The 26412-nt window shown below is 49.8% G+C and overlaps 1 protein-coding gene and 1 non-coding gene across 6 annotated transcripts in view; both read left to right on the forward strand.

Annotated features, from left to right (window-relative positions):
* Positions 1-404: 404 nt before the first annotated feature.
* Positions 405-26412, forward strand: part of CSNK1D (casein kinase 1 delta) — a 37940-nt gene continuing 11932 nt past the window's right edge. For 3 of the 5 annotated variants that reach the window (XM_061176144.1, XM_061176146.1, XM_061176145.1), the window contains exons 1-6: positions 405-784; positions 7455-7565; positions 23661-23809; positions 24079-24307; positions 24630-24800; positions 25274-25422. In XM_061176144.1, the coding sequence (XP_061032127.1) occupies positions 709-784; positions 7455-7565; positions 23661-23809; positions 24079-24307; positions 24630-24800; positions 25274-25422 (885 nt within the window). In that variant the 5' untranslated portion in view covers positions 405-708. Of the gene's footprint in view, positions 785-6556; positions 6679-7454; positions 7566-20422; positions 20493-23660; positions 23810-24078; positions 24308-24629; positions 24801-25273; positions 25423-26412 lie in introns of all 5 variants that reach the window. The other 2 variants (XM_061176148.1, XM_061176147.1) reach the window with 2 other exon arrangements.
* Positions 17634-17706, forward strand: TRNAQ-UUG (transfer RNA glutamine (anticodon UUG)). The gene has a single exon. It is a non-coding gene; the product is annotated as a tRNA-Gln (tRNA).

The following is a 26412-nucleotide window of genomic DNA, read 5'->3' on the forward strand; positions in this document are numbered from 1 at the left end:
AACGAAGACCCTGCGAGAGAGCACGTGGGTCCTGCATGCGGAAGGGGGCCAGGCAGGGGGCTATCGGCCCGGGACTGCTGCGGGGAACAGGGGGCAAGGAGAGAAGGAGGTCTGGCCTGGCCCGGACGTCCGAGGGTCGCAAGGATGAAACAGAACGCTGGGCCGTGGGGCGGGGACCGGGGCCCCGCCCCGCCCCGCCCCGCCCCGCCCCGCCCCGCCCCGCCCTGCCTTGCTCGGCCCCGCCCCAGCCTGTCTTCCGAGGCCCCGGCCCCGCCCTAGCCCCGCCCCTAGAGCTGTGAGGTCCCGCCGCCGGCCAGTTGCCGAAGCCGCGGCCCCGCCCCTCGGTCAGCGCGGCCCCGCCCCACCGGGTTGCTAGGGGAAGTGACATCACAGCGCGATGGCGGTGGCTCCTTCCGGCAGCTGAAGGGGGTTTAGGCCCGGGAGATCCGAGTCCATCCGCGGCGGGGAGAGGGCAAGCGGGGTGGCCACGGGCCGGAGCAGGGGCGGCGGCGCTCGGACTGTCCCATCCGTCCCGTATTGAGGCGTTGGGAGCGGCGGGGCGGCCGGAAAGCGATGGTGAAAGCGGGGCCGTGAGGGGGGCGGAGCCGGCAGCCGGACCCGCAGTAGCGGCAGCAGCGGCGCCGCCTCCCCGAGCTCAGACCCAGGAAGCGGCCGGGAGGGCAGGAGTGAACCGGTCGCGCCGCCGCCATGGAGCTCAGAGTGGGGAACAGGTACCGGTTGGGCCGGAAGATCGGCAGCGGCTCCTTCGGAGACATCTATCTCGGTGAGGCGCCCTTCCCCGCGGATGGGCAGCCCCAAACCGGCGTCCCCCGGCCCCGGTTCCGCTCCGGCCCCCTCCCCGGCGACCCTGCCCCCCGCGGCCCCAACCCCAGCCCCCGCCCCGGGCATCCCCTCCGGCCGGCGGCGGTAAGCCGCGTCCCCGTCGGTTCGGGCCTCCCAGTTCCCCAGGCAGGAACTTGCGGCCTTTCCGACCTGCGCCCTCGAGGGCACCTGACCAGCGTGCGCTCGCGGCCTTTGGGGAGCGGCCGGGAGCCTCGGTTAGGCCCTCGCTACCCGCTCGGCCCGCCCGCCTTGTGTCCGCTCCCGGTGTCCCTCCATGCAGACAAAGGGCCGTCGGCGAGTGCGGCCCCCGCGTCCTGCGCGCGTGCGGTGGGCACGAGTAGAGTCCGGGGCTGGCCGAGGCTTCTTCGGCGCTCCTCGCGACGATGCAGCCCCGGCTGACCAGCCCCTCTGGCCCGGGGTCTGGGCCGTGCACCGCAGGTGGCGCGCAGGGTCGCCTGGGGGCCAGTAGAGTGGTCGTTGAGAATATGTTGCGCATCCAAGTTCTGTACTAAGTACCTCGGCTTAAACGAGAATGACATTCAGGTGATTCGGGACAAAGTTAGCGCTAGGGTGTTGGGAGAATTAGAGGCAAATAAAGTGGCAAAGCTCTGCTCATGAGCTTGTCCTTTTGCTATGAAAATTTTCCAGGTAGACAGGAAAAAAATGGGATTAGAATGTTCTGGATTGTTTCAGATTTACGGTGAAAGAATGCGCACATGCACGTGTGTGATAAAAGGTTGGCTTGAGTCTTAAAGTTGGAAGTTTTAAAAATATAAGCGTTTCTCAGAGAAATTGTGTGTAAGTTACTCCTACCCCCGCATTTGGGGACATCCAGCCTGGCCCGCGATGCATGTGCAGAGGGACTGTCATTGTGCAAGTTTGGGGGTGAACATGCTCTGCTTGCGCAGCCCGCTCTGGTGTTTCTCTTTGGCTGGTGTACTTGTCAGGGAGGGTCAGGAATAGATTTGTATGTCAGTAATGCTTCTGGTTATGCCTTTCAGATGGTCCCAAGTGTGTGTGCTCACCGCCCCATCCTTGCCTCTTGTTACCTAGAGAGGATGCACGACCTCCTGGGCTAACAGCGTAAGAGGATTCTACACTTAGGGTAGTTAATAATTGCTTTTGGTACCCTTACCCTACAGTGTAATACTGTCACATCAGTATGTGTTTTACTGCCCTGCTGAGTAAAACGCACTTTAGAGATACTTGCATTTTACTATTTAAATATTTATGTCCAGTAGTCAGCAGTTGCCTTCTCAGCAGTGTTTTGGGAGGCAAAGTGCTGGGTAAATGCAAGCTGTTTGCCTTATTTATAGAACAATAGATTTTGGCAAAAGTTTTAACTTAGGATCTAGGAGCTGTACTGAAAAACCAATCTATTAGCCACCCTTACACAGATATGAAAAAGTAGATATTTTGAACCTTTTTGTTCTGTGGTCTGAAACTTTGCCAGACAGTTTTCTGCTTTCCGAAGCTGCGTTCAGACAATCAAATCGTGGAACGTTGTCACCAAGTCATTCACAAAGAAGTTGAGAGTTTTGTGGGAGACCCTGAAAGCTTATTCACAACTGTGTCCTTTGGGCCTCACCTTGTGCTGGGCACACCATTGGTGCTTGATCCAGCCAGACACTGGCTGACCGGTCCCAGAGAAGTCTGTCTTCAGTTTCCTCCTTCATGTTTATCCTAAAATGGATAGACTGTGGCTCTTGCGCCCTAGTTATGAGTACCCACATGGCCCACCCACTGGAGTACACTTAGAGTTACTTGTGTGGGGTTGGGTACAACCGATTCGGCGTTGACTCTTGGCCCATGTGGTGGTCCCTTCAGGCTACATGCTACCCCACTGAGGAAATGTGAAGTGGTCTTGTTAGATTGAGATATGACTGGAAAGGTGGGTCAGAGGAAGCTCACTATATACTGAAGTTAAGGGTCAAAGATGACCGATCCAAAGACCATGGGATGGATTGAGTTTTCTGTACCATGTTTTTTTTCTATTTGTTAGGCAACTAGTCATTAGTTGAGGAATTCGGTCCTCATCTTAAAAATCGTTCTACGTATTCTAGTGTGACAGCCGTTAAAGTCGTTCCTACTACTGTCATTTTGCTATAGGTCAGAACACTCTTTTTTATTATTTTTTTAATTTATTTATTTTTTATTTTTTTTGGCTGTGTTGGGTCTTCGTTTCTGTGCGAGGGCTTTCTCTAGTTGTGGCGAGCGGGGGCCACTCTTCATCGCTGTGCACGGGCCTCTCACTATTGCGGCCTCTCTTGTTGCGGAGCACAGGTTCCAGACGCACAGGCTCAGTAGTTGTGGCTCACGGGCCCAGTTGCTCCGCGGCATGTGGGATCTTCCCAGACCAGGGCTCGAACCCGTGTCCCCTGCATTGGCAGGCAGATTCTCAACCACTGCGCCACCAGGGAAGCCCCGGTCAGAACACTCTTAACTTCTCCTTCTTCACCTTGGTTTAAATGTGGGGTTTCAGGTCTTGGATTTCCACCTGGGACTTTCTAGTGCTTTCAGACGTTTGAAGACGGGGGGAAGAGAGAGCTGTCCTTCAGCTTGCCGAGTACCTTATGGACCAAGAAGGCCCAGTGCTAGCCTCCCTTTCCAGCAGCCTGCTGTTCTGACATGAGCATGTGGCAGTGTGCCCTGCAGGTTATTCCAGTCCTTCCCAAATGGCGTGAGCCCCCTGTTCTCATGGAGTTCTGTTCTTGTCCCATGTTTGTCTTCTATAGGTGGTGGAAGTACCTCGGACCCTTCTCCCTGCCCCCCCATTCATGCTTGGTAGAATGGAGGTTTTCTTCCTGCCAGCTGTTAGCATTTGTACTTGATCCTGTTGCTCTGTCAGTTTATCAGAGGATGGCCTCATCTGTCCAGCTGTTACCCAGGTTGACTGTGTGGTTTGGCTTCATCACATACACAAATGCTTTTGGGGAGCTAAAGCTTAGTAACCTCTTCATATTTTTGATTTTCATGTTTTTCCCCTCGCTGACTTTCATTCTCTTCAGTGGCACCTAGCAGGGTGTCTGGCACACAGTAGGGGTTCCAAAATGGTGGCTGGCTGGCCAGGAGAGGAAAGCAGTTGCCTGTACGCAGCTTTCGTAGTCACGTGCCTGTGTCCTTTAGGGAGATGGCTTGAGTGTTTCTAGATACCGCATCAGCTGCCTCGTCAGTGGTTGCCCTGCGAGAGTGCCCTTTGCCCTGCTGTTCAGAGGCCTCTCCCTATTTCTTTGTCGATAAGACAGTCATCAATGGGAGTTACCTTTTTGTCCCAGGACAGGGTCAATCTTGGGGTTAAGTTCATTTATCATCTGCCTTTGCTCAACTTGAGGGACATAATTTTGTTTTCCTAGGACCAGCATTAACCTGTGTCTAAACATAGACTAACATCTTCGTCTAGTGAGGGGGAACTCCTGTCTGGCACTGGAGCTGCACAAAAGAGCTGAGGTTGTTGGGTGATAAAAGACCTCACTATAAACAGACACTGAGTAAACGTGATGTGCCACTTGGTTTTGACTTGCTCTGAATCTGGAACCCAGAGCTCAATAGTATCTTTCAGATTTTTGTTCTCCATCTAGAAGTACTTCTAAAAGTTACCTGTTGTGAAGGACCAGGTTTTGTAATTTCCATTCTGTGGCAGATCAGCACTTTTGTAAAATAGGATTAAAATGTTGCAGCGATGTCATGTTGCTGTCAGAGCTCCTGGGTGCTTCCTCGCTGTCCTGTATTTATCCCCTTGTGGACTGGTGGCAGTTTGAGGACAAGACTTGGAGCAGCACTGCCAGTAGAGCACAGGGGCTGCTGTCAGCCGGGGGAGGTGGGACAGGACTGCAGGGCTACAGTGGTGGACCACCTCAGTTTTGCTCAGTGGTCTCATGTTTGGTTCCCATGGAATACCCAGAATTTGAAGTGCTGCTGCTTCACCCAGTGGTGAAGACCTCTCAGAGGAGGCAGCCTGCGTGTGTGCTGCCCTCAAGTCTGTTTGGCAGAGAACCCAGCCTCTCCTCTTTGAGTCAGCAGACTCAGGGTAACCTTCACAACTGTGATGCTGTAGAGGGCTGGTTCTGTTTCCAGGTGTGGTCCTGGGGGAGGCTGGCTCTGTTGCTGGTGTGATCCTGGGGGAAGTGGGCTCTGTTTCCGGGTGTGATCCTGGGGGAGGTGGGCTCTGTTTCCAGGTGTGATCCTGGGGGAGGTTGGCTCTGTTGCTGGTGTGATCTTAGGAGAAGTGGGCTGTGTTTCCAGGTGTGACCTTAGGGGAAGTTGGCTCTGTTGCTGGTGTCATCCTGGGGGAAGTGGGCTCCTTTGCTGGTGTGATCTTAGGGAAGGTTGGCTCTGTTGCTGGTGTGATCTTAGGAGAAGTGGGCTGTGTTTCCAGGTGTGATCTTAGGGGAAGTTGGCTCTGTTGCTGGTGTGATCTTAGGGATGGTTGGCTCTGTTGCTGGTGTGATCTTAGGGAATGTTGGCTCTGTTGCTGGTGTGATCCTGGGGGAGGCTGGCTCCATCTGCTGGTGTGATCCAGGGGGAGGCTGGAATTCATATTGTGTTCCAGAGTTGCCTGTGGTCATTTGTCCCCAAGACTGTCAGTGTTGCAGGGTGACTCAGATATTAGCTTTACCAGCCACAGTACAGTGGAACCAGAAGCGTTCTCAGCCTTCTTGAAGGTGCTACTTCAGTAGGTAGCCTGTGTGGGCCCAGACTGTGTTGTCACTGAGAACCTGCCTCCTGGCAAAGGTGACAGGGCTGACATAGTTGGAGGAGCAAGAGTGCTATCATCAGAGGCTTCTCTGCTCCTGCTTTGGGGTGGGGGGAGTTGCTGATGTAACTAGTAAGGTGAGTCATCCGTTCCTCATGGGCTGGTGAGTTCAGTTCAGAGTGCCAGGTCCTCACAGGAACTCAGAGTTCATTTTTCGTTTGCACAGTACGTTTTACAATGAAGTAATTTCTCTTGTAGCTAGATAGATTATCCCAGCCTCAGGGAGGAAGAACAAAATGTATTACCTGTCTTTCTTCTGAGTGCCCAGGAGTCTTTGTGGAATGGTAAATGGAGTTCTTAAATTTAGAATGGTCACTGGCAGTGATCAGATGGTGGTTATTCCCATGGAACCCCAGCATTGGTGACCGGTTTTGGATCCAGGCCCGCTAGAAGCAGCCGCATCTCAAGCAGCTGTCTGAGCAGACTAGAGGAGAAAGTTTCTCTGTCCTTCTTGGGCAGTTACTGGGTTCATGAATATCAGCAGACAGCTCTCCTGTAGGTCATCATTGTTCTAATGCTTGCTGACCTTACTCTGCCTTTTATCCGAGAGTCTTAACATTCTCTGTAACCAGTAATCCATTCATCCCACAACTCCCTCATGAAACAGACTGCTGGTCTCCCTGCTGAACTCAAATGGTGAGGGAAACTGAGTCGCCAGGGACTGGCAACATTGCTTTGCCCAGCAGGATGGGTCTGGGTTCTGTCTGGGCTGCTGGAGCCAGTGTTAATTCCTTCACAAATAACCATACTACTGGGAAGGATTAAAGTGCTTTATACTTAGAAAGAACTGGTGAGGAAAGCAGGGGGAGAGCTAGGTATGTGCTTTCTAAAGACTGCTTTTCCCGTTCTCTCCAGTGAATGCTCCTTGAGGGAGGGCTCGTAGCATAGCTTTGGGTCAGATTGGAACTCAGGAGCATTCGTGTGTGAAGCCTGGAGGGATAGCAGTTGTCACATTTGCAGGTCCATATTGTAGTAAAGAAGAGGACGGCACCTTGAGGTTAAAACTCTAATCTTTAAACACGATCTGTAACCAGGAGGTGTGAGCAGATGTATTGCCGGTTTTAGCAGAAAACTAGCAAAAGGTGAGTGACAAGTACACGTTGCATAGATGTGATTAGGGCTTTGAAAACAGCCCAGTCCTGTTCCAGTGTCCGTAGGAGACACACAGTATGTCCTGGTCCGTGGGAGGGGAGAGGTGTGCTGGGCCTCCCTGGGCCTGGCCTGGCCTGTGATGGCTGAGTGATGGCTCCTGCCATGTTGTGGGAACCGACTCCCCTTGAGAAGGGCCCTGCTGTATGCGGCTTGGTACCTGGGCCACATGGACTGGGATGGGCTGAGGCCATGTGGGAGTTCAGTGGAAACCCAGCCACCCCTCTGGAGAGAGGCTCACACATACCCGAGACCTGTCAAGGCAGCATGGAGAAATGGGGCCCACACGGAATGTGTTGCCCTGGGACTCCCCACGGTCTGGCTTTGGGTGGGTGAATACAGGGCTGACCAACAGGCTGGATGAGAAGGTTCAGACCAGATGGGGGTCCTATGGAGAGAACTTCATACCCTGTCTTTCGGTCCCCTGGTGATCAGAGTAGAGCCATATGGAAGTGGGTGATGTAATACCAAATAAGACTTTTCTATACGTATCAAATATTCCTGTTTTAAAAAGTGAAAATAAGGATATTTTCCCACAGGGGTTTATCTACCACTGACACCATCTTGTAGTAGAAAGTGGAGTGCATCCATCACCTGGTCCTCCTTGGAAGATTCAGATAGCACTCATTGTTTCTACAGCGTGTTGTAACATTGGGTGAGATGGTAGACACCAAACGATTAACGTTTGTGATTTTCTTTCTTTGCCAAGGTACGGACATTGCTGCAGGAGAAGAAGTTGCCATCAAGCTTGAATGTGTCAAAACCAAACACCCTCAGCTCCACATTGAGAGCAAAATCTACAAAATGATGCAGGGAGGAGGTATGGTCTTTACCTGTTAAGAAAATCAAGGTGGTGTTTGATGAGGGAGAGTGCAGATGTCATGAATCACAGTCTGGTTAATTAGGAAAAAGGGCAGAAGCGTTCATACCCTTGACCCCATCCTGTGGCTTCCTTCAGATACTGTCTGAGAGACCTGCAGAGGGCCTCACTCGACAAAAAGAAACATCAGTTTATGCTTTTTGCATAAATATTCCCTTCCTTAGTTTCATATTATGTGCCGGTGTCTTTGAATGCAGACTTGTGTGAACGCTGACCTGGAGCTTGCTGCTGGTCCTCCTGTGCCGCCTTGGTCATGCCCGCATCTTTGGGATGGTCCCTGCAGACTCTCCTGAGTGAGACCCCTTCTAGCTCAGTTACTGTCCCCATTCTGTGAAACCTCCCCTTGGGCCTGAGGGTACCTGATATCAGAGTGCCCATCCTGATTTCAGAGTCTACGTTTTAGAATTCTCTGGACTTTGAGATTGTTTGGCTAATGGAGCAGGAGGGGGTTTTATTGGGGGTCTCAGAGTCCTGAAGACACTGCAGCATTTTGAAGAGTGTGCCTGTGCTGCTCCCCAAGGAGCTCAGGAAGCCCAGGCACAGCCCTGAATGTCTTGAGCTTTCTCTGGGGACAGGGCTTCGTGTGTGAAGAATAGCTGTGTTATTTCCTTTTGGATACCCTTCGAAGCAGAAGCCCCCATGACACTTTCATAGTTGAGGGGGGCAGTGGGGAAGGCTCTTGGCACCTTGCCAAAAGAAAGCTTGTCTTCAGAGTCTGTGTTGGTCCTTTGGTCAGGTGGAAAGGGAGGACTGGTGATGTAACTTCTTGACATCTTTGCTTCACAAAGCAATTTAATCTGTGCTTCTTACTACCAGAAACCAGCATATCTCAGTTGACGTAGCACAGGGTGTCTCTTTAGCAGCAGATATATCTTAAAGCAACACAAACAGTCCTATGAGATGGCTGCAGAAGGGGGTGTCCAGTGCCGCTTGTCCTGGGCATTATGGGACCAGAGCAGGCTGTGGGTTCTCAGATTGCACATAGGGAGGAAACTCTCTGGCCCCTCCTGTGCCCAGGGAGACATTGGCAGAGGACCCTGCCAGTGTGTCTGTCCTCTGGCGGCCCTCAGCAGGCTTCTCAGGCATCAGGGATGGTCTACACAGCTTTTAAGGCGGTGATGAGTAGGAAGAGGTGACTTGGTTTGTGGCCTTCATGGTGGGAGGAGCTTGGTGCTGGGGGTTGGATGAAACCTTCTGACTGAAAAGCTTGTGTGTTTGAGGAGCAGCATCTCTGAGAACTCGGAAGCTGGGCCCCCAGGGATGGAGGGAAGAAGAGCTGACTCCCAGGGAGGAGCTGGTGTAGTAGATTGAGACTCAAAAGAGGGGGACTTCCCTGGTGGCTCAGTGCCTAAGAATCCACCTGCCAACGCAGGGGACACAGGTTCGAGCCCTGGTCCGGGAAGATCCCACATGCCGCGGAGCAACTAAGCCTGAGCGCCACAACTACTGAGCCTGCGCTCTAGAGCCCGTGTGCCACAACTACTGAAGCCCGCGTGCCTAGAGCCCATGCTCCGCAACAAGAGAAGCCACCGCAACGAGAAGCCTGCGCACTGCAACGAAGAGTAGTAGCCCCTGCTCGCCGCAACTAGAGAAAGCCCGCACGCAGCAACAAAGACCCAACACAGCCAAAAAGAAAGAAATGAATGAATAATTTTTTAGAAAGACTCAACAGAGGGAATTCCCTGGCAGTCCAGTGGTTAGGACTCTGTGCTTTCACTACCAGGGGCATGGGTTCAGTCCCTGGTCAGGGAACTAAGATCCTGCAAGCCCTGTGGCGCAGCCAAAAAAAAAAGCTCAACAGAAAGGAGTTTATTTGGTTTAGAACAAGGTCTCTCCTCAGAAGCATAGCCGTTTGTTGTGGAAGCTGTCTTCTGCGTGGAGGACAGGGAGCAGCATCCTAGGTGCCCGTAGCCCCCCGCCCCCAAGTTAGGATGATCAGAAATGTCTCCAGACCCTGCTAAATGCCCCTGGGTGCACCGTCGCTTCCTGTTTTGACCCCTGCTTTAGGACGTAAAGGATCACTTGCTCTCCTGGTCTTCCCATGCCCCTTCTCTAGGATCCTGGAAACCCACTGGGATTCCAGAAATAGATCTTCTCCTGTCTGGCCCTTCCCCACACATAGGTAAGGTTTTATTCCTGTTTCAGATACACACTTGGTGAATACTATCAAGGTGTAAATTTCTGTTTTAGAAAACAGATTCTCTCCAGGAGAGCAGAGAGCACCATCTTGCTACTGTTCTGTGAGCTCGTCCTAGCCAAGATAAAGCTGGGACGGCAGAGGAGATAGAGGTCGGCTCTGCGCAGAAACCTCACAGCTCTGCTGTTGACCATCCTTCTGCATCCATCTCATGTGGGTGCATCTCTGATCGTGGCTCTTTTTATGTTAAATTCTGGGCTTCGTTGCAGGTGGTTGATATTGACGGCATCGTAGGAGAAAGCTCGAAGCCCAGGGCCTGCCTTGCCCTCTCTAGCTCGTAGTACAGGGTTGCCCGGGATGCTGCCTCATGATGGTGGCCTTGCAGTGCCTGGCTAGAGACAGCTGCTGAGCTGGGTCACTCAGGTCCCCTAGGGGAGGGGTTAGTATTAAAAACAAAAACATGTTTTGGGGGTGGATGAAATGGGTGAAGGGATTCAGTTGTATGGTGACATTTGATAACCAGACTTATTGTGGTGATCACCTTTTATTAGTGTATACAAAGATTGAATTGTGTCGTACACTTGAAACTAATATGTTATATACCAATTTTAACTCAATGAAAACAAAAACAAACACACGCTAGTGTCAGGTATTGTTAAGAGCATTTTTAAACATGCGGGCACGTTCTCTGCCACACAGTCATGTGCAGTAGGTATCATCAGCCTCGTGTAACAAATGAGGAAACTGAGGCTGTGTCCAAAGGACACAGATTTGAACTTGAGCATTGTAGCTCCCAGGCCACTCCTGCACAGCGGCCCTCCATGGCGGTCAGCGATCAAGAACGTGCCCCAGGGCTTCCCTGGTGGAGCAGTGGTTAAGAATCCGCCTGCCAGTGCAGGGGACACAGGTTCGAGCCCTGGTCCAGGAAGATCCCACGTGCCGCGGAGCAACTAAGCCCATGCGCCACAAATACTGAGCCTGTGCTCCAGAGCCCACGAGCCACAACTTCTGAAGTCAGGGCGCCTAGAGCCTGTGCTCTGCAACAAGAGAAGCCACTGCAATGAGAAGCCCGCGCACAGCAACAAAGACCCAACGCAGCCAAAAATAAATAAATTAAATAAATAAATTTTTTAAAAATACCTTTAAAAAAAGAAGAAGAAGAAGAAAGTACCCCAGGTCTAGTTGGAGCAATAGATAAAAAACCTGAAATAGCAGAAATAATTTTAAGTTAATTATGTTAGTGAAGGACATGGGTGGACGCCAAGTTTTTATCAAAACAGAGTGGACTGCCAGGCAGAACCTAGAGGCTAAGGCTAAGGCTGAGGCTGCGCTTACCAATCCTGATAACCCCACAAAGTGTCTTTAGACCATGTCCTCCTTTGGGAAACTCCAAGTGGAGATCCTTTGTTTAGTTCACAGCTGCTTCTGGTCAAGGTTCATGGCGGGTGTGGGACAGGAGTGTGGGCCCTTTGTATCAGAGAATCCAGGCCAGGTGTGAGGGTGGGAACTCTGCGCTGAGGGTGGGTGGATGCCACCAGCAATGTGGCTGTGGGGCCACCAGTGAGTAGAAACAGGCAGCTTCACCCGAGTTCACTCTCTCTCATCTCACGTGCCTGTCCAGTTCCCGCAGTGTATTTCAGACAATCACGGTCTTTTTGCTATGAAATGTTCTACAGTACTTAAGAACATATGTAGCTCGTGGCTATCAAGAATACTAAAGTGAACACCCAGAACTCCCACCTTCTTGAGAGAGGGAGCAGGACGGCCCTCGTCACCTGTGTGCCCACCCCAGGGCGCCCTCTCTGCAGCTGCCCAAAGCCTGTCTCCGCATGCCCTTGCCTAGTTTTTATTTTTTTAATATTTATTTATTTATTTGGTTGCGCCGAGTTTTAGTTGCGGCAGATGGGATCTTTGTTGCAGTATGCGAGATCTTTTAGTTTCGGTGCGCGAGATCTTTAGTTGCGGCGTGTGGGATCTAGTTCCCTGACCAGGGATCAGACCCGTGCCCCCTGCATTGGGAACGCAGAGTCTTAGCCACTGGACCACCAGGGAAGTCCCGCCTAGTTTGTTTTTAAAGTTTTGATTCTTCATCATCCTGCAAGAAATTTGTTTTTAAAAATCTAATGACATTGTCCAGAAACATTTGACCATTGTATTTACAATTGTTTTAAGGTTGAATTGCCAAACACTTCATGAAAAATTGTATTTGCGTTAATACTGAGTCCCCATATTTATATTGAAACTTCCCGCAAATCAGATAGAAAGCATTTAGCTAGCACTCTCCCTCATTTTTCACCCCCAAGCATATGTTTTGGTATCTTTGGACTCGATGAGGGAAAAAGTATCAAGTGTTCAGAGCTGCACATAAGAGTCCAAGTGACCCATTTCCCATATTAAGGGCATGTGGGCAGGGGCAGCTGGGTGTCCCTGGCATGACTGGTCGCCTGGACACAGGGCAGCACTCTGGTGGCTGTGTGTCTGACCTACAGCCTCGCATGTCCTTCCCCAGCCCCAGGAGCAGCACTCTGGCGGCACAGGTGTATTTTTAGCTTCCTGGTTTCACTGCATCAGATGTCTGAGGTTACAGAGCAGCAGTCTGTGCACAGGCGGCGGGATTGTTCTTGTGAATGGCTTTTGAGCTGATTTCTGCCTGGGGCCTCAGCACTTAGTTTACAGACAGTCTGCTTAGGATGAAGCAGGCTGCACAGCATCCTCCTTTTCTGGCGAGAGAACTGAGAATAGGAGCACCCTGCTTCTATTGTGTCTTATCTTAGGGTGATGAGGTGCGTTGGTGTTGCCAGTAAGAAGAAAGGTGCTGCCAGTGAAACAGACCATCAGAGCAGATGAGTGGCAAGTCCACGCCCCCTGTCGTCCCAGTTCATACGCTTTTGAATATGAGTAATACAATCTTGCCGTGTGTGTTCTACGACTTTCTTTTTTGATCCACTGTGTTCCTGAGGTTCTTCCATGTTTGACACAGTTGTGGTTTGATGGGTTTTGTTGTTGTTTATAGACTCTTGTGTCTCCATAAACAATCCTCCCTGTGTTGAGGAGCCCTGGCTGGCTTCTAGTGTTTTGCTCTTAAGGATGGTGCCGCAATGACTCCCTCACCCACGTCTGGTGCAAAGCCTGTTAGTGGAATTGCTTTCCGTGAAGCAGGCAGGTGCTCGGCCTGCAGGGTGGCACCCAGGCCACAGGGATGTGTTCCCAGGTGGTGTGGCACATTTACCTTCCTGCCTGCACAGCCTCGGCGCTCCTGTTGGATCCACACCATCTTCAGCCTCGCCATTACCATTTCTCTCCAGTGTGTCATGGGGTGTCTCAGCTAGCACAGAAGCTAGCACAGAAGGAAGAAATTTTAAAGAATTTTAAAATTTAAAGGATGGAGAAGGAAGAAATAAAACTTATTTGCGCGTGATTTAACTTCCTACATAGGAAACCCACAAGACAAGTTAGAGCATTGAGCCAGATAGCTTAAGATCAAAGGATAAAATCAGTTCCTTTCATTACACCGATAACGGTCAGTTAGGAAATGTAATTCTTTTTTCCCCTCAGTATGAGTAAGTCTTTATTCATTGCATTTGACAGGGAAAAGGGAGGGAAAGGGCCAACATGTGTGACAGGACTTGGCGAGTGGGAAAGGAAGTGCTGGCCTGGCAGAGTCAGCCACTGAGTCTTTGTTCTCCAGGCCCCAGGGCTTAGTCTCCTGTAGTTTGGGAGCAAGGGGAGGGGAACAGGAGAGGACAGACTCCTCCTTCCTCGTAAGTTCAGCATTTCAAACAAAGCTTTGGTGTCTAGCCGTGACCATGGAGTTATATTTCTGTTTCCTGTTAAACAATCATGTGGCCACTTTGACAGAAATTTCTTGCACTTGCACAAAAGCTCCTGAGTGACTTCGAGATACATTCATCTTCCCCTGCTTGGTCTCCCAACCTCCCTTTCTACATAGAAGGCCCCCCTTGCTTTTCTCTACCCAAGGATTTTTTTTTAATACTTATTTATTTATTTGGCTGCACCGGGTCTTAGTTGTGGCACGTGGGATCCTCATTGCCACATGCGGGATCTTTTAGTTGCGGCCTGTGGGATCTTTTAGTTGCGGTATGTGGGATCTAGTTCCCTAACCAGGGATAGAGCCCGGGTCCCCTGCATTGGGAGCACGGATTCTTAACCACTGGACCACCAGGGAAGTCCCTACCCTGGGATTTGAGATTAAAGTAGGTTTGATCCATCCAATTACAGCAGTGTGTTTGTCATGAATCATGTCAAGGAACAGTCTTGACTTGGAGTTGGGAACAAGGGATGGAGTGTTTCTAGCTGCTTCAGCACTTTTGCACAAATCATTTAAGAGTTGTAGAGACACCCCACAAGCTAAATGTACAGGTATGTGGACTTCTGGGGGGTTGGGGGTGGAGGAGGGAGTAGAGTAGGAGTCAACTTTTTAGGACAGAAGATTTGGTCTGAAATGGGGGAAGGGGGCACGAAAGAAAGGATGGCTCAGGACCCCTATTTTGAGTGGGGCCCTCCCCAAGTTTATGTTTCAGATCCTTTGCCTGGTGCACAATCTTTTGTCTGGCTGTTCTTTGAATACAGTAGGAAGTTTGTAAACAGTGAAACCCCAGAAGAACATGGAAAAAGACCAACACATTGTATTTACACCAACTAGGCTACCTAGCGTTCATTTCAGATCAGTGGCTCATGAAGTCCTATGAAGCCTCCAGTAACTAGAAGGGCAGCAGCTGGGGTGACAGGACCCGGCATCAGACATACATCCCCCCAACCCGTGTGCTCCAGTGCGTTCACCCCATTCCATCACCGCGAGTCCCAGCCTGTGAACTGAGCCCTTTGTCCTTCAGCTGCTGCAGCACTGACCATTGCTACTGCGGGCAAGATGCTGGCACCAGGCACTAGAGAGAAGCCCTTGCCTGTGGTCTCGAGAAGCCGGGGCAAGAAACCCACTATTAAAGCTTAAGGATTTTGGTCTTTGCTTCATCTGGCCAGCTGGCAGCTTGGGGTGGGTGCAGAGGTACCCTTTGAACCCTTTTTTTATGGATACACAGGAACCCTAATGAAGGATCGGGGAAATGAAGCAAGTCTATGCCTGGGGTTGGAGATCCAGCACTGGAATCCCTTACCCAGCCGTGCCTTCCTCTTGGCGCTGGCACTTGGGTCTGCCTGTCCTGACCTGTCCACACCATGTTTCCTGTTCAGGCTGATTTCCACCCTTCCAGTAGGAGGAGATCAAGTCATGGGGCAGCAGTTAAAACCTCGTCTCCTGTGGAACATTGAAGGTGGAGGGGTTCAAGAGGACACACACACAAGCCACCTCTGATCAGGAAAAGTGAGGTGGTTCAGTAGGCTCTGCCCTCCAAAACATTGTTCTCCTTGGTAACAGAACATCAAAAGATACTCCTGCTGTGCAGTCCTGGAGCTGCTGCCTTCTGCCTGGGATTGCTCAAGGGCTTGAGAGTGCACTGCCTGAGACTAAAACACACAGAACGTTTCTATCAAGGAGAAAGTTAAAATGCAGAAGATGTGTCACTTGCACACAGCTAGTGCAGTTGGCATCCTGAGAAAGTGGGACCCCAAGGAGCAGTAAACAAGTGGTGCTGGCTGCAGGGGGGGAGGGGGGTGGGTAGCAGGTCTGCAGCTGTCGCCAGCCACCCCTTTGCCTGTGCTCTCAGCCTGGCGTCCTGTCCCAAGAGTGGGTCAGGAGGAGGGGAAGCCCTGCCTCAGCCCTGAGAGACTCTCCCAGAGAGCAGTGGTTTGTGCTTTGGTCTTGTGCTCAGTCTTCTCACACCGACCCAGGAAGTGTTATTATTACATAGCCTTTAAAAGGAAAACACTTCCCTATCCTGGCCACTTTCAAAAGCTGGAAATTTGGGGGTGGAGACCAATAAGTATGCAGGTTCTGGAGGGATTTCCCCTACACCCTCGAGCACTTGCACGGAGCATGGTTGGCGTTCCTCTGTCTCACCCCTCCCCCTGCCAAGAGGGAAGTGGGTGGGTGCCGTGGTAGGGGTGGCAGTGCCCCTACCCACCCTTTCCCTGCTTTTGCCACTTTGTTCCTCAGACCTTGTGATTGCAGAAAGCGCCACCCACTGTGGCTCAATTCTACCCTCTGGTGCTTCTCACTCCCCACACAGAACACCCACCAGGACTGGTAACTGGAGAGACTCCAGGCCCTTGGGGGACTTCTGAAAGGTCAGCTCCACTGCTTCTCCCTCCTTCAAGCTCTGGAAGCCCTCTGTGTGCAGCTGACTCTGGGGCTCAAAGACATCCACTTGGAGGCCAAGTGTGACCCCAGTGCTCGTGGGTAGGAAGCTGAACCAGGTGCATGGCGACCCACTTTGAGGTGCCAGTACCGCACAGCAGCTCTGCTGGCTCCTTGGAACAGCTGCCTGCAAGCAGCTGTTGGACACAGAGCCCGCAGTAGTGGAGCCCAGATCCCTGGTCAGGTGGCTGCCGGCCCCAGAGGAGTCCAGAGGCCAAAGTTTCATTCTTAAGGTACTGTAAGTATAGAGGAATAAATCCTAAGCCAGGTGTGACCTGCATGCAGAAAATTTTTAAACGTCCTTGGAGAACGCTGATGAGGACTCAAGCAAGTGGAGATGTTCTGTTCATGGAGAGGAAAACTCGGCAAGATGTCTCCCAGAGCTGCTCAGAGGGCTCAGGGGATTCCAGTCACGGTCCAGCAGGGCCCTCCTCCCAGGGACAGGCTGACGGATCCGCAGAGCAGCGAAGGGCCAGGTTGACCGAGGTGTAAATGCCACACTCACAGAAAACGCTAGTGACGACCCAGCACCCAGTTGGGGGCTGGGCTTCTAGTATCGCTCCCCACCGAGAGGAGCCCAGATTCCAGGGTGAGGCAGGAAGAAGGAAGGCGAGTCTGGAGCATGTGGCTGAAAGGAAAGAAGTGCTCGGACACTGACGGGCATGAGTCCACAGGACACGGGAGAGAGCTTGAAGTGGCATCTGTTGCCCCAGTTTGGGACAGTTGAAGCCTCAAAATGAACAACGGATTATAACACGTGGAGGAAACTCACCATTTCTCTTCAATATAGTATTGGAAGTCCTAGCCACGGTAGTCAGACAAGAAAAAGAAATAAAAGGTATCCAAATTGATAGGGAAGAGGTAAAATTGTCATTATATGCAGATGACATGATACTATATACATACATATATATATATAAAACCCTATATATGGCCTCCACACAAAGACTACTAGAAATGATAATGAATTCAGCAAGGTAGCAGGATGTAAGAATAACATACAGAAATCTGTTGCATTTCTTTACACCAACAATGAAATATCAGAAAGGGAAGGTAAAAAGACAATCCCTTTTAAAATTGCATCAAAAAGTATAAAATACTTAGGAATAAACTTAACCAAGGAGGGTGAAAGACTTACATGCTGAGAACTATAAAACGTTGATAAAGGAAATTGAAGATGATTTAAAGAAATGGAAAGATACACCATGCTCTTGGATTGGAAGAATGAATATCATTAAAATGGCCATACTACCCAGAGCGATCTACAGAGTGAATGTGGTCCCTATCAAATTACCCATGACATTTTTCACAAACCTAGAACAAATAATCCTTAAATTTACATAACACGTTGAGCGGAGGAGAATTCACGAGTGCACGATGACACACACACACACACACACACACACACACACACACACACGTTAAGCTTCACAGAGAGGCAGAAGGAACAATCAGAAATGGAAAGTCACCACTTTGTGGGCACTTATTATTGATTGGTTTAGATGGTAATCAAAGGTGGATGCAAACGTACAACTTCAAGTATTGACACTACCCTCAAAGCTTCATCCACAGATTACTTATTAATAACAAAGAGGGGAATTCCCTGGCGGTCCAGTGGTTAGGACTCTGCTCTTTGACTGCTGAGGGCCCAGGTTCAATCCCTGGTTGGGGAACTGAGATCCCACGTGCCCCGCATTGCGGCCAAAAAAACCTTACAATAACAAAGAGAAAAGTATCTTTTGGTGGAGAAATCTGGCAGATTTCCGTCTGACAGGTGATCAGAACCAGCAATCAGGCAAATCAAATTTAGGACTGTTCAGAATTGACCTGAACTCTTCAAGTATGTCTCTGTGATGAAAGATTTAAAAACTGTTCTAGACTTAAACATGGCAGTGCATGGTCCTAGATTGTACCCTGGGCAGGGGGACTAGCCTGAAGGACGTTACTGGACATGCAGTTGGGGAAATGTGAGTGTGGACTGTGTCCGTCTTTGGAGTGTCACGTGTGGTCACCTGCAGTGTTGTGCCACCCACACTCCAGACACAGAAAGACCCTCGTGGGCACAGAATTCTGACTTCAACGGAAGAGGTGTTACGGTCAGTGAGGAGGGCCTTGTGAACGAACACACGGTGTTGAGGTCTCTGGGAGGCCTGCCTCCCCTCACCCCAAACTCCACTTTCAGGTGGATCAGGTGACTTCAGTGTGAAGAGGAAGACTAAAACATTTTGATTTGTTTAAGTCAGCGTTATTGAGGTGAATCAAACTGCATGTGTTTTGAGTGTGATTTGAGAAGTTTTGCCTGTGTCCCCTCATGAAACCATTGCCGTAATCAAGACGGCGAACACATCCATTGCCCTTCAAAGTTTGTTGGGTCCTTTTGTGTTTCCTCTACCCCCGCCCTCTGTCATCTGCTTCTGTCGCTATAGGTTAGTTTGCATTTCCCAAAGTTTCCTGTGCAGGGAGTAGTACTTCGTGTTCTTTCTTTGAGATTTTGTGTGTGTTATCAATGGCTACTCCTTTTTATTGCTGAGAAGTACTCCCTTGTGTGGGTAGTTTCTTTGTCCCTGCACCTGTTCATTTGGGTTGGTTCCAGGTGTCAGGTACTCCAAACAAAGCTGCTGTGAACTTTTGTGTAGATATTCATATGGACGTTCATTTCTTTTTTTCCTGAGTAAGTGACTTGGAGTGGAATGGCTGAAACAAAAGTAAGCGAATGTTTTTCCTCTTTAAGAAACTGCCAGACTGCTTGTACTTATGTTCCCACCAGCAGCATACAAGGGCTTTGGTGGTTTGAGTCTTTCAAATAACTTGTTTGTTTTATCTAAGTTATTGAATGTATTGGCATAAAGCTGTTTATAATATTTCCCTACTAGACTTCTAGTATGTGTAGAATCCAGTGATGTTACCTCTCATTCCGTTTTTTTTTTTTTTTCTGGCCGTGCCATGCGGCTTGTGGGATCTTAGTTCCCCCGACCAGCGATCGAACCTGGGCCCTTGGCAGTGAAAGCTCAGAGTCCTAACCACTGGACCGTCAGGGAATTCCCTCTCATTCTTGATGTTGGTAATTTGTGCCTTCTCTATTTTTTCCCTGATCAGTCTGATTAGAGATTTATCAACAGTCTTCTCAAAGAAACAGCTTTGGTCTCAGTCATTTTCTCTGTTGTTTCTCTGTTTTCTGTTCCATTGTTTTCTGCTGTGATCTTTTGTTTCACTTCTGTTTGCTTAGGGTTTAATTAAGTATTTTCTTAAGGTGGAAGCTGAGATCATTGATCTGTTTTCTGTAGTATAGACATTTCGTGGCTGTAAATTTCCCCCCTACCATAGCAGCATCTCAAATCCTGATGAGTTTTCATTTTCATGTAGTTCAAATGCTGATTCCCCTTTTGATTTCTTCCTTGATCCATGGGTTATTTTGAACTGTATTATTTAGCTTCCAGATATTTGGGGATTTTACAGAGAGCTGTTGTTTATTTCTAATTGAATTCCACTGTCTTCTGAGAACATACATTGTATAACTTGAATCCTTTTTAGCTTTATTGTTTTATGTCAAGAATGTGGTTTGTCTTGATAAATGCCCCCTGCGTACCTGAGGAAAAAAGTGTGTTCTGCTACTGAGAGGGATGATTGACGTCTCTAGTCAGATTGTGGATTTGTCTCTGTCTCCTTGCAGTATTGCCTCATGTATTTTGAAGCTCTCTTGTTAGCTGCGTGAATGTTTAGAATTATGTTTTCTTGATCAGTCAATGCCTTTATCACCGTGAGATGACTGGTAATATCCCTGGAAATATTCTTCTGCACAGTCTACTGTGTCTGATGCTGACATAGCCCTTCTGCTCTCTTGTCTGATGTTGGTGTGATACACTGTCCTCCTTGTGACCTAGTTGTATCTGAAGGGTGTTTGGTGTGGGCAGGGCAGTACAGCTGGTCCTTTCTTTTCTGTCTAATCTGAGAAAGTGTGCCTTACCTGCGGTGTTTACATTCAGTGTGATCAATGACAGGATTGGGTTTGCTGTTAGTTTTTGTCTCATCTGGTCTTTGTTTCATTTCCCCCCTTTTTTACCTTATTTTGGATTAATCAAGTATTTTTTACATTTCTTAATGATTTTTCTTGTGATGATCTCCTTTGTTGAATTCTGTCACTATCTCTGTATTGTTACTTTAGTGGTTGAGTTAGGGTCTATCATCTCTTTAGCAGGATGCAGAGGGACCTGACCTTGCGGGCTTCCACCTGCCCACCTGCCTGCGTGATGGTGTCATGTGTTTATATTTACATGTTGTAAATATTGCAGTGTGTTGTTATTTTTGTTTAAGCAGTCATATCTTTTAAATTTAAATAATTTTTTATGTACTTATGTTGTTATTTTCATTGCTTTTCATTTCTTTCTGTAGGCCCAGACTTCCATGTGGCATCATTTGCCTCCTGCCTGAAGGACATCCTTTTACACATGTCACAGTGCTGGTGATTGATTCGTCACACTTTTTGTATCTGAAAATGTCTCTGCTGAGGTGTTTTTCGGCAGATGGCCAGTTCTTTTCTCAGCACTTGGAAGATGTTCCTCCACTGTGCTCTAACGTGTCTTTTTTCTCTGGCTGCTTTTAAGGTGTTCTGATTATCACTAGTGAGCGATTTGACTGTCAGCTATGTCAGTGTTGTGTTCTTTATGGTACTTATGCTTGGGGCCTGTTGAGTTTCCTGAATCTGTGGGTCGTTTTCCTCAGCTCTTTCTTTCAGTGTGGGCTCTGTCCCCCTCCTCCCCTCTCTTCTCCAGTTACAGACGGCGGGTACCTTGAAGTTGTCCCACAGCTCTGAAGCTCATGTTGGCTTTTCCAGTAATTTCTACTGCTGTGCCTTCAAGTTCACGAGTCTTTTCTCCTACAGTGTCTGGTCTGCTGTTAATCACACCCAGTGTATTTTTCCTCTTAGACTTTGTAGTTTTCATCTTTGAAAGTTAGATTTGGGTCTTTTCTTTTTTTTTTTTTTTTTTTTTTGGCTGCACCACGCAGCATATGAAATTTTAGTTCTCCGACCAGGGATCAAACCCACACCCCCTGCATTGGAAGTGTGGAGTGTTAACCACTGGACTGCCAGGAAAGTCCCTAGATTTGGGTCTTTTATATTTCTGTCATGTTGTGCCTTTGTTTAACTTCTTTTGACATGGAATACAGTTATAGTTTATAGTAACTTTTATTGCCCTTCTCTAATGATTCTAACTCAGTTTCTGTTGATCTCAATGTGGATCACGTTTTCTGCTTCCTGGCATATCTGGTAATCTTTGGATGCCAGACACTGAATTTTACCCTCTTGTGTGCTGGGTATTTTAATGTTCCTCAAATTCTTCCTCAGCTTAGTTATGAGACGATGGTACTTTCATCTGCTCCGTTTTTGCTTCTCTGCTCACTCTCTCAGGCAGGACTTGGGCAGTCTGGGCTCATCGTGTCTCAGGTGTCGGTGTCATTCATTGCCTCATGTTCAGCATCTTAGAAAACCTATGTCTTTCTGTATGTTCTTTGTTCTCTTTTCTCTTCTTGGTTATTGTGGATGTGAGGGTAAATTGGGTCCCCATTACTCCATCTTGGCTGGAAGTAGAAGTACTTTTAAAATAATAAGCATCTCTTTCTGACTCTGAGTTCGGGAAGGGTGTCTTATGTAAGATACCAAAAACATTACTCATAAAGGAAAAGATTGATACATTCATGTTTGTTAAAATTTAGCATCTCTTCTCATCAAAAGACTCCAAAAGAAAATAAAAAACATGCCATTAACTGAGAAAAGGTATTTTCCTCACATAAAAAAGATAATAGTTTAATATCCAGAATTTATAAAAGAACTGCTATAAATAGGAAAAAAAACACCCTGATAGAAAAAAATTGACAAAGATATGCATAGACATTTTAGAGAAGAGGAAACATGTAATGCCAATAAATAATGAAAAAAGATCCAAATTGAGAGTTCAGTGAGACACCATTTTACATCTACCACTTGATTGATAGAAATTAAGAGCTCTGACGAGACCCTGCATCCAGTAGGAACTCATTCATCTGTGGTGGGGTTGTAAAGTGGGTTATTTATTTTGGAAAGCAGTTTGACATTATCTTGTATAGTCAGATAATTTGTACCCTGTGTTTCTAGGTCTATACCTGGGGAAACTAGCTAAGAACAAGAATTTCACATGTGAGAATTTTCACCAGCGGACATACATAAGAATGTATTTAGCAGCACTGTTTATAATGGGGAAAGCAACCCTAAACAGTGCAGATGAGGGAAGAATAGATGAAGTGTGCTGTCCTCTCCAAGTGGAGTATTTCACAGCTCACACTCTCACTTTACTAAAAGCAAGGAAGGGATACAGTCCTGTGCATTTGTTGTCTGGGGGGCGCAGGTGTGGGAGGAAAGGGGAGTGAAAGTAGATGCAATTACTGGGAACGTCCCTGGTCTGTGTGGTGGGCCACAGGCTTTTGTTACATTATGCCTTATAACCTATGGATTTGTTAAATTTGTTCTCACGTGCAAATGAGTGAGAAATTTGTTCTAATGTGCAAATGTATTTTAAAAATATTTAATTGTAAAAATGAAAAGTTGCCCCGTTGATATCAAAACTAAAACTGTTTAGGATCTTATAGTGCCAGAAAGGAAGGCAGTGCTCAAAACAAACAGAGCCTGCAGTGATGGGGTGTTAAAGGGCCACAGGAGCCACGGAGGAGCAACAAAGGCTGGGATGCTTGGAGCAACAGAATAAGTGACATAGTGTTGGAGTACAGACCAAAGTATAAAGTAGACACTCATGGGTCCACACTGATAGGAAAAAAATACCAAATAAGTAAATGGGGAGAAGAGACAAATCTGTGTGGAAGCATTCCAAGTCATACATATAGATGGCTGTGCCCTCCCTGTTTGGGAGGGGGCCCAAACACCCCCCTTAAGTGTGGTCTGCACGTGGTGACGTCCCCCCAGAGAGAACAGGATGGAAAGGGGAGAAAGAGGAACTCCCCAGCAGAGACACCCGACAGGCACACCTCAGCCAGGTGACCAAGGGCACAGCCATGGTGAGGAGTCGTGTTGAGAGCACAGACCCTGACAGGATGTGGTGGGAAGGGCACTTTCCCTCTGTGGTCTCCCTCCCCCAAGCCCAGAGTAATAACGAGAAAAAATCAGACAAACCAGCAGAGGGACAGTCTGCACATCCCTTCCCAGCCCTCCTCCAAACCACTGGGGTCGTTCAAACCAGGAAAGTCTGAGAGACCATCCCGGCCAAGAGCAGCCGGAGGAGATGTGGTGAGTAAATGTCATGTGGGGTCTGAGACAGGTCCTGGAGCAGCAGGAGGGCATGAGGTTAAAACTGAGGACACCTGAATAGTGTGGACCTTAGTTAATGACAGTGTATCAGCATTAATTAAGCATTAAGCATCGCACTGGTGCAGGATGTCAGTTACGGGAAGACTAGGGGTATGGGAGGGAGCGCGGCTCCTCCTCCTGAGCCCCTCGTCTCACCCCTGCCGTGAAGTTGGCCTCCCACCCTCTCCACACGTCACTTCTGACTGCTCCTGCCCAGCCCTCTGCTGGCATCGTGGGCACAGGTGCCCTCAGTGCAGGTGCGCAGGAGGCAGGCTGACGCGGGCTCTCTTGCAGTGGGCATCCCCACCATCCGGTGGTGCGGGGCTGAGGGGGACTACAACGTCATGGTGATGGAGCTGTTGGGACCCAGCCTGGAAGACCTCTTCAACTTTTGCTCTAGGAAGTTCAGTCTCAAAACTGTCCTGCTCCTTGCTGACCAAATGGTAAGACTTCATTTTTCTCAAGTGAAGGGCAGCCTGCGTGCTCAGCACAAGCTTGGTTTGATTCATCAGTTTGATGAGGCCTTCAGGGCTGTTTGCTTCCTTATTGTGCTGTTAGTGCGCAGGGAGAAAATGGAAGCTCGTTAACTCTGTGAAAGATAGTGACCCTCGGCGGGCAGGGTGCGTCTGCGTGTGGGCCTGAGTTCCCTGGGTTCCCTCCGCCAGGCTACTGCCTGGGGTTCAACCTCTCACCCCTGCTTCTCCACCTGCAGATCAGTCGTATTGAGTACATTCACTCGAAGAACTTCATCCACCGAGATGTGAAGCCGGACAACTTCCTCATGGGGCTAGGCAAGAAGGGCAACCTGGTCTACATCATCGACTTCGGGCTGGCCAAGAAGTACCGGGACGCCCGCACCCACCAGCACATCCCCTACCGCGAGAACAAGAACCTCACCGGGACGGCGCGGTATGCCTCCATCAACACGCACCTCGGCATCGGTGAGCCCTCCTGCCCCGGCCACAGGCCCGGCTGTCCTGCAGCCTCCTGGGGGCCCTGAGGGTGGTCAGCATGTTGGGTGTGGAGGCTGGCATCAAACCTTTGTAGCAGAGGCTCGTGTCCGGGCCTGGAGACCTTACCTTGTGGGGCGTGGGGAGACAGGCATGTGTTCGGGCTTCCTGACGGGTGGCGGTGCGTCTCCGAACAGCACAGCAGGGGCACTTGTGCTGAAACAAGGAATCCAGGTGTCCTTCCCTGTGGCTCTGGGTTCATCCCCAGGAAGCGGGGTGTTTGCCGCTTTGACCCGCTGTCCTCTCTCCCCAGAACAATCTCGAAGGGACGACCTGGAGTCTCTGGGCTATGTGCTCATGTACTTCAACCTGGGCTCGCTGCCCTGGCAGGGCCTGAAGGCTGCTACCAAGAGGCAGAAGTATGAGAGGATCAGTGAGAAGAAGATGTCCACTCCCATTGAGGTGTTGTGTAAAGGCTACCCTTGTGAGTGTCCTCAGCTGGACAGCGAGCCACCCCTGTGGTTCTGTGGGAGGACGGGGGCCTGTGAGGCTCTGGGAAAGGGACCAAGGAAGCCCCCCAGAGGCTGGCTGCCGAGGCCCCACTGATGTCCTGCATGGTTGGGGAGGGGAAGAGTGAGCAGGTGGCCTGCCCTTTAACTGGTCTCAGCCTTCTGTCCCTGGTGCTCCTCTACCTTCCTGAGCCGTAACTCAGGGAGTTTTCCTTTTGTTTTTGTGGGACTGCCCCTGTGATAAATGCCTCAGGTGAAACTCTCCTTTGCTCTGTGTGCTCAGTTTTCTCAGCCTCTTTCCTCAAAGCATGCTCGGTGTTTCAGGTTCCAGCTTTCACACCCTCTGTTTGGGTGGCTGGGAGTGGTCAAGGGTTTTGTGGACAGACACCATGCTGGCTCCCAGTCAGGGGTACTGCTGGTTACCTCCGAGTTTCCTGGTGTTTTACAGCTGAATTCGCCACGTACCTGAATTTCTGCCGTTCCTTGCGTTTTGACGATAAGCCTGACTACTCATACCTGAGACAGCTCTTCAGGAACCTGTTCCATCGCCAGGGTTTCTCCTATGACTACGTGTTCGACTGGAACATGCTCAAATTCGTAAGTGCACCCCCAGCTCACTGACCGCTCAGCGTGGAAGGGACATACCAGTCAGCAGAAGGCCACTAGCTGCTGCCGTCCCTTCCTGGGAGCTACACGGGGTGGGGCTTCAGGAGGCATGGCTGCCACACGGGGAGCACGAGGGGTTCTGAGAAGCCAGATGCCTGTTGGCAAGTGAAGAAGGCACCTCAAGGCTGCAACGGGGCTGTGGGGTTCCTGGGCCTGAGGTATGTCCGCAGTGCAGGTCTGCCCAGACCAAGGCTCTTACTTGGAACGCTGAGGTCATTTTATCATCATCATCATCCATCCTAAGGACATTGTGGCTGCGCTGGCCTGTGAGTTCCTTGTCAACGGGGTGTGGCTGCCGCCTGGATGGGTGAAGACTTCCCTACTCCTCCCCCTACCAGGCCGTGCCGAGGCCCGGCCTCCGAGGGGGTGGGTGGCCTGGGAGGCGCTGTGTGTTAGGTCTGCGTTTGGCCTTGTGATGAGCTAGACTTATATTTGATTTCCTTTGTCACGCAGTTCGTTCATTAAGCGTGAGCCTGTGTTGTGCGCACGCACGCTGCCGGGGCTGGGGGTGCGGGGGCTTGAACTTTCATTTGTTTTCCTCTCTAAAACAGGCCGCCTGTCCCTGAATCTGTTGTATGAGTTTGTTTAATCTCCAACACTACGGCCAGAATTCCAGTTTTTTTTTAATTTCCACTTTCTCTTTAATTAAAAATGTGTTCTATGAGCTTAAAACAAAAATGGGCTCCTTTCTAGGGTGACAAAATCTGATGGAGGAACAGAACCTCCTCTTCAGAGGGTGCAAAACAGGAAGCCTTATCCCATGGCCTCACGGGTGCAGGGGTGTTCACACAGGGACCAGGTAGGGGTGGGGGGCTGCAGCCTCCCAGAGCCGGGGCCAGCCCACAGAGCCAGCCTGCCCTGGACCTCGCCCATGCCATCCTGGTGCCAGGCCCCTCTGTTAGGATGGCCTTCGAAGGACAG

The sequence above is a fragment of the Eubalaena glacialis genome, chromosome 19 (genome assembly GCF_028564815.1).
Source record: "Eubalaena glacialis isolate mEubGla1 chromosome 19, mEubGla1.1.hap2.+ XY, whole genome shotgun sequence".
Lineage (NCBI taxonomy): Eukaryota > Metazoa > Chordata > Mammalia > Artiodactyla > Balaenidae > Eubalaena > Eubalaena glacialis.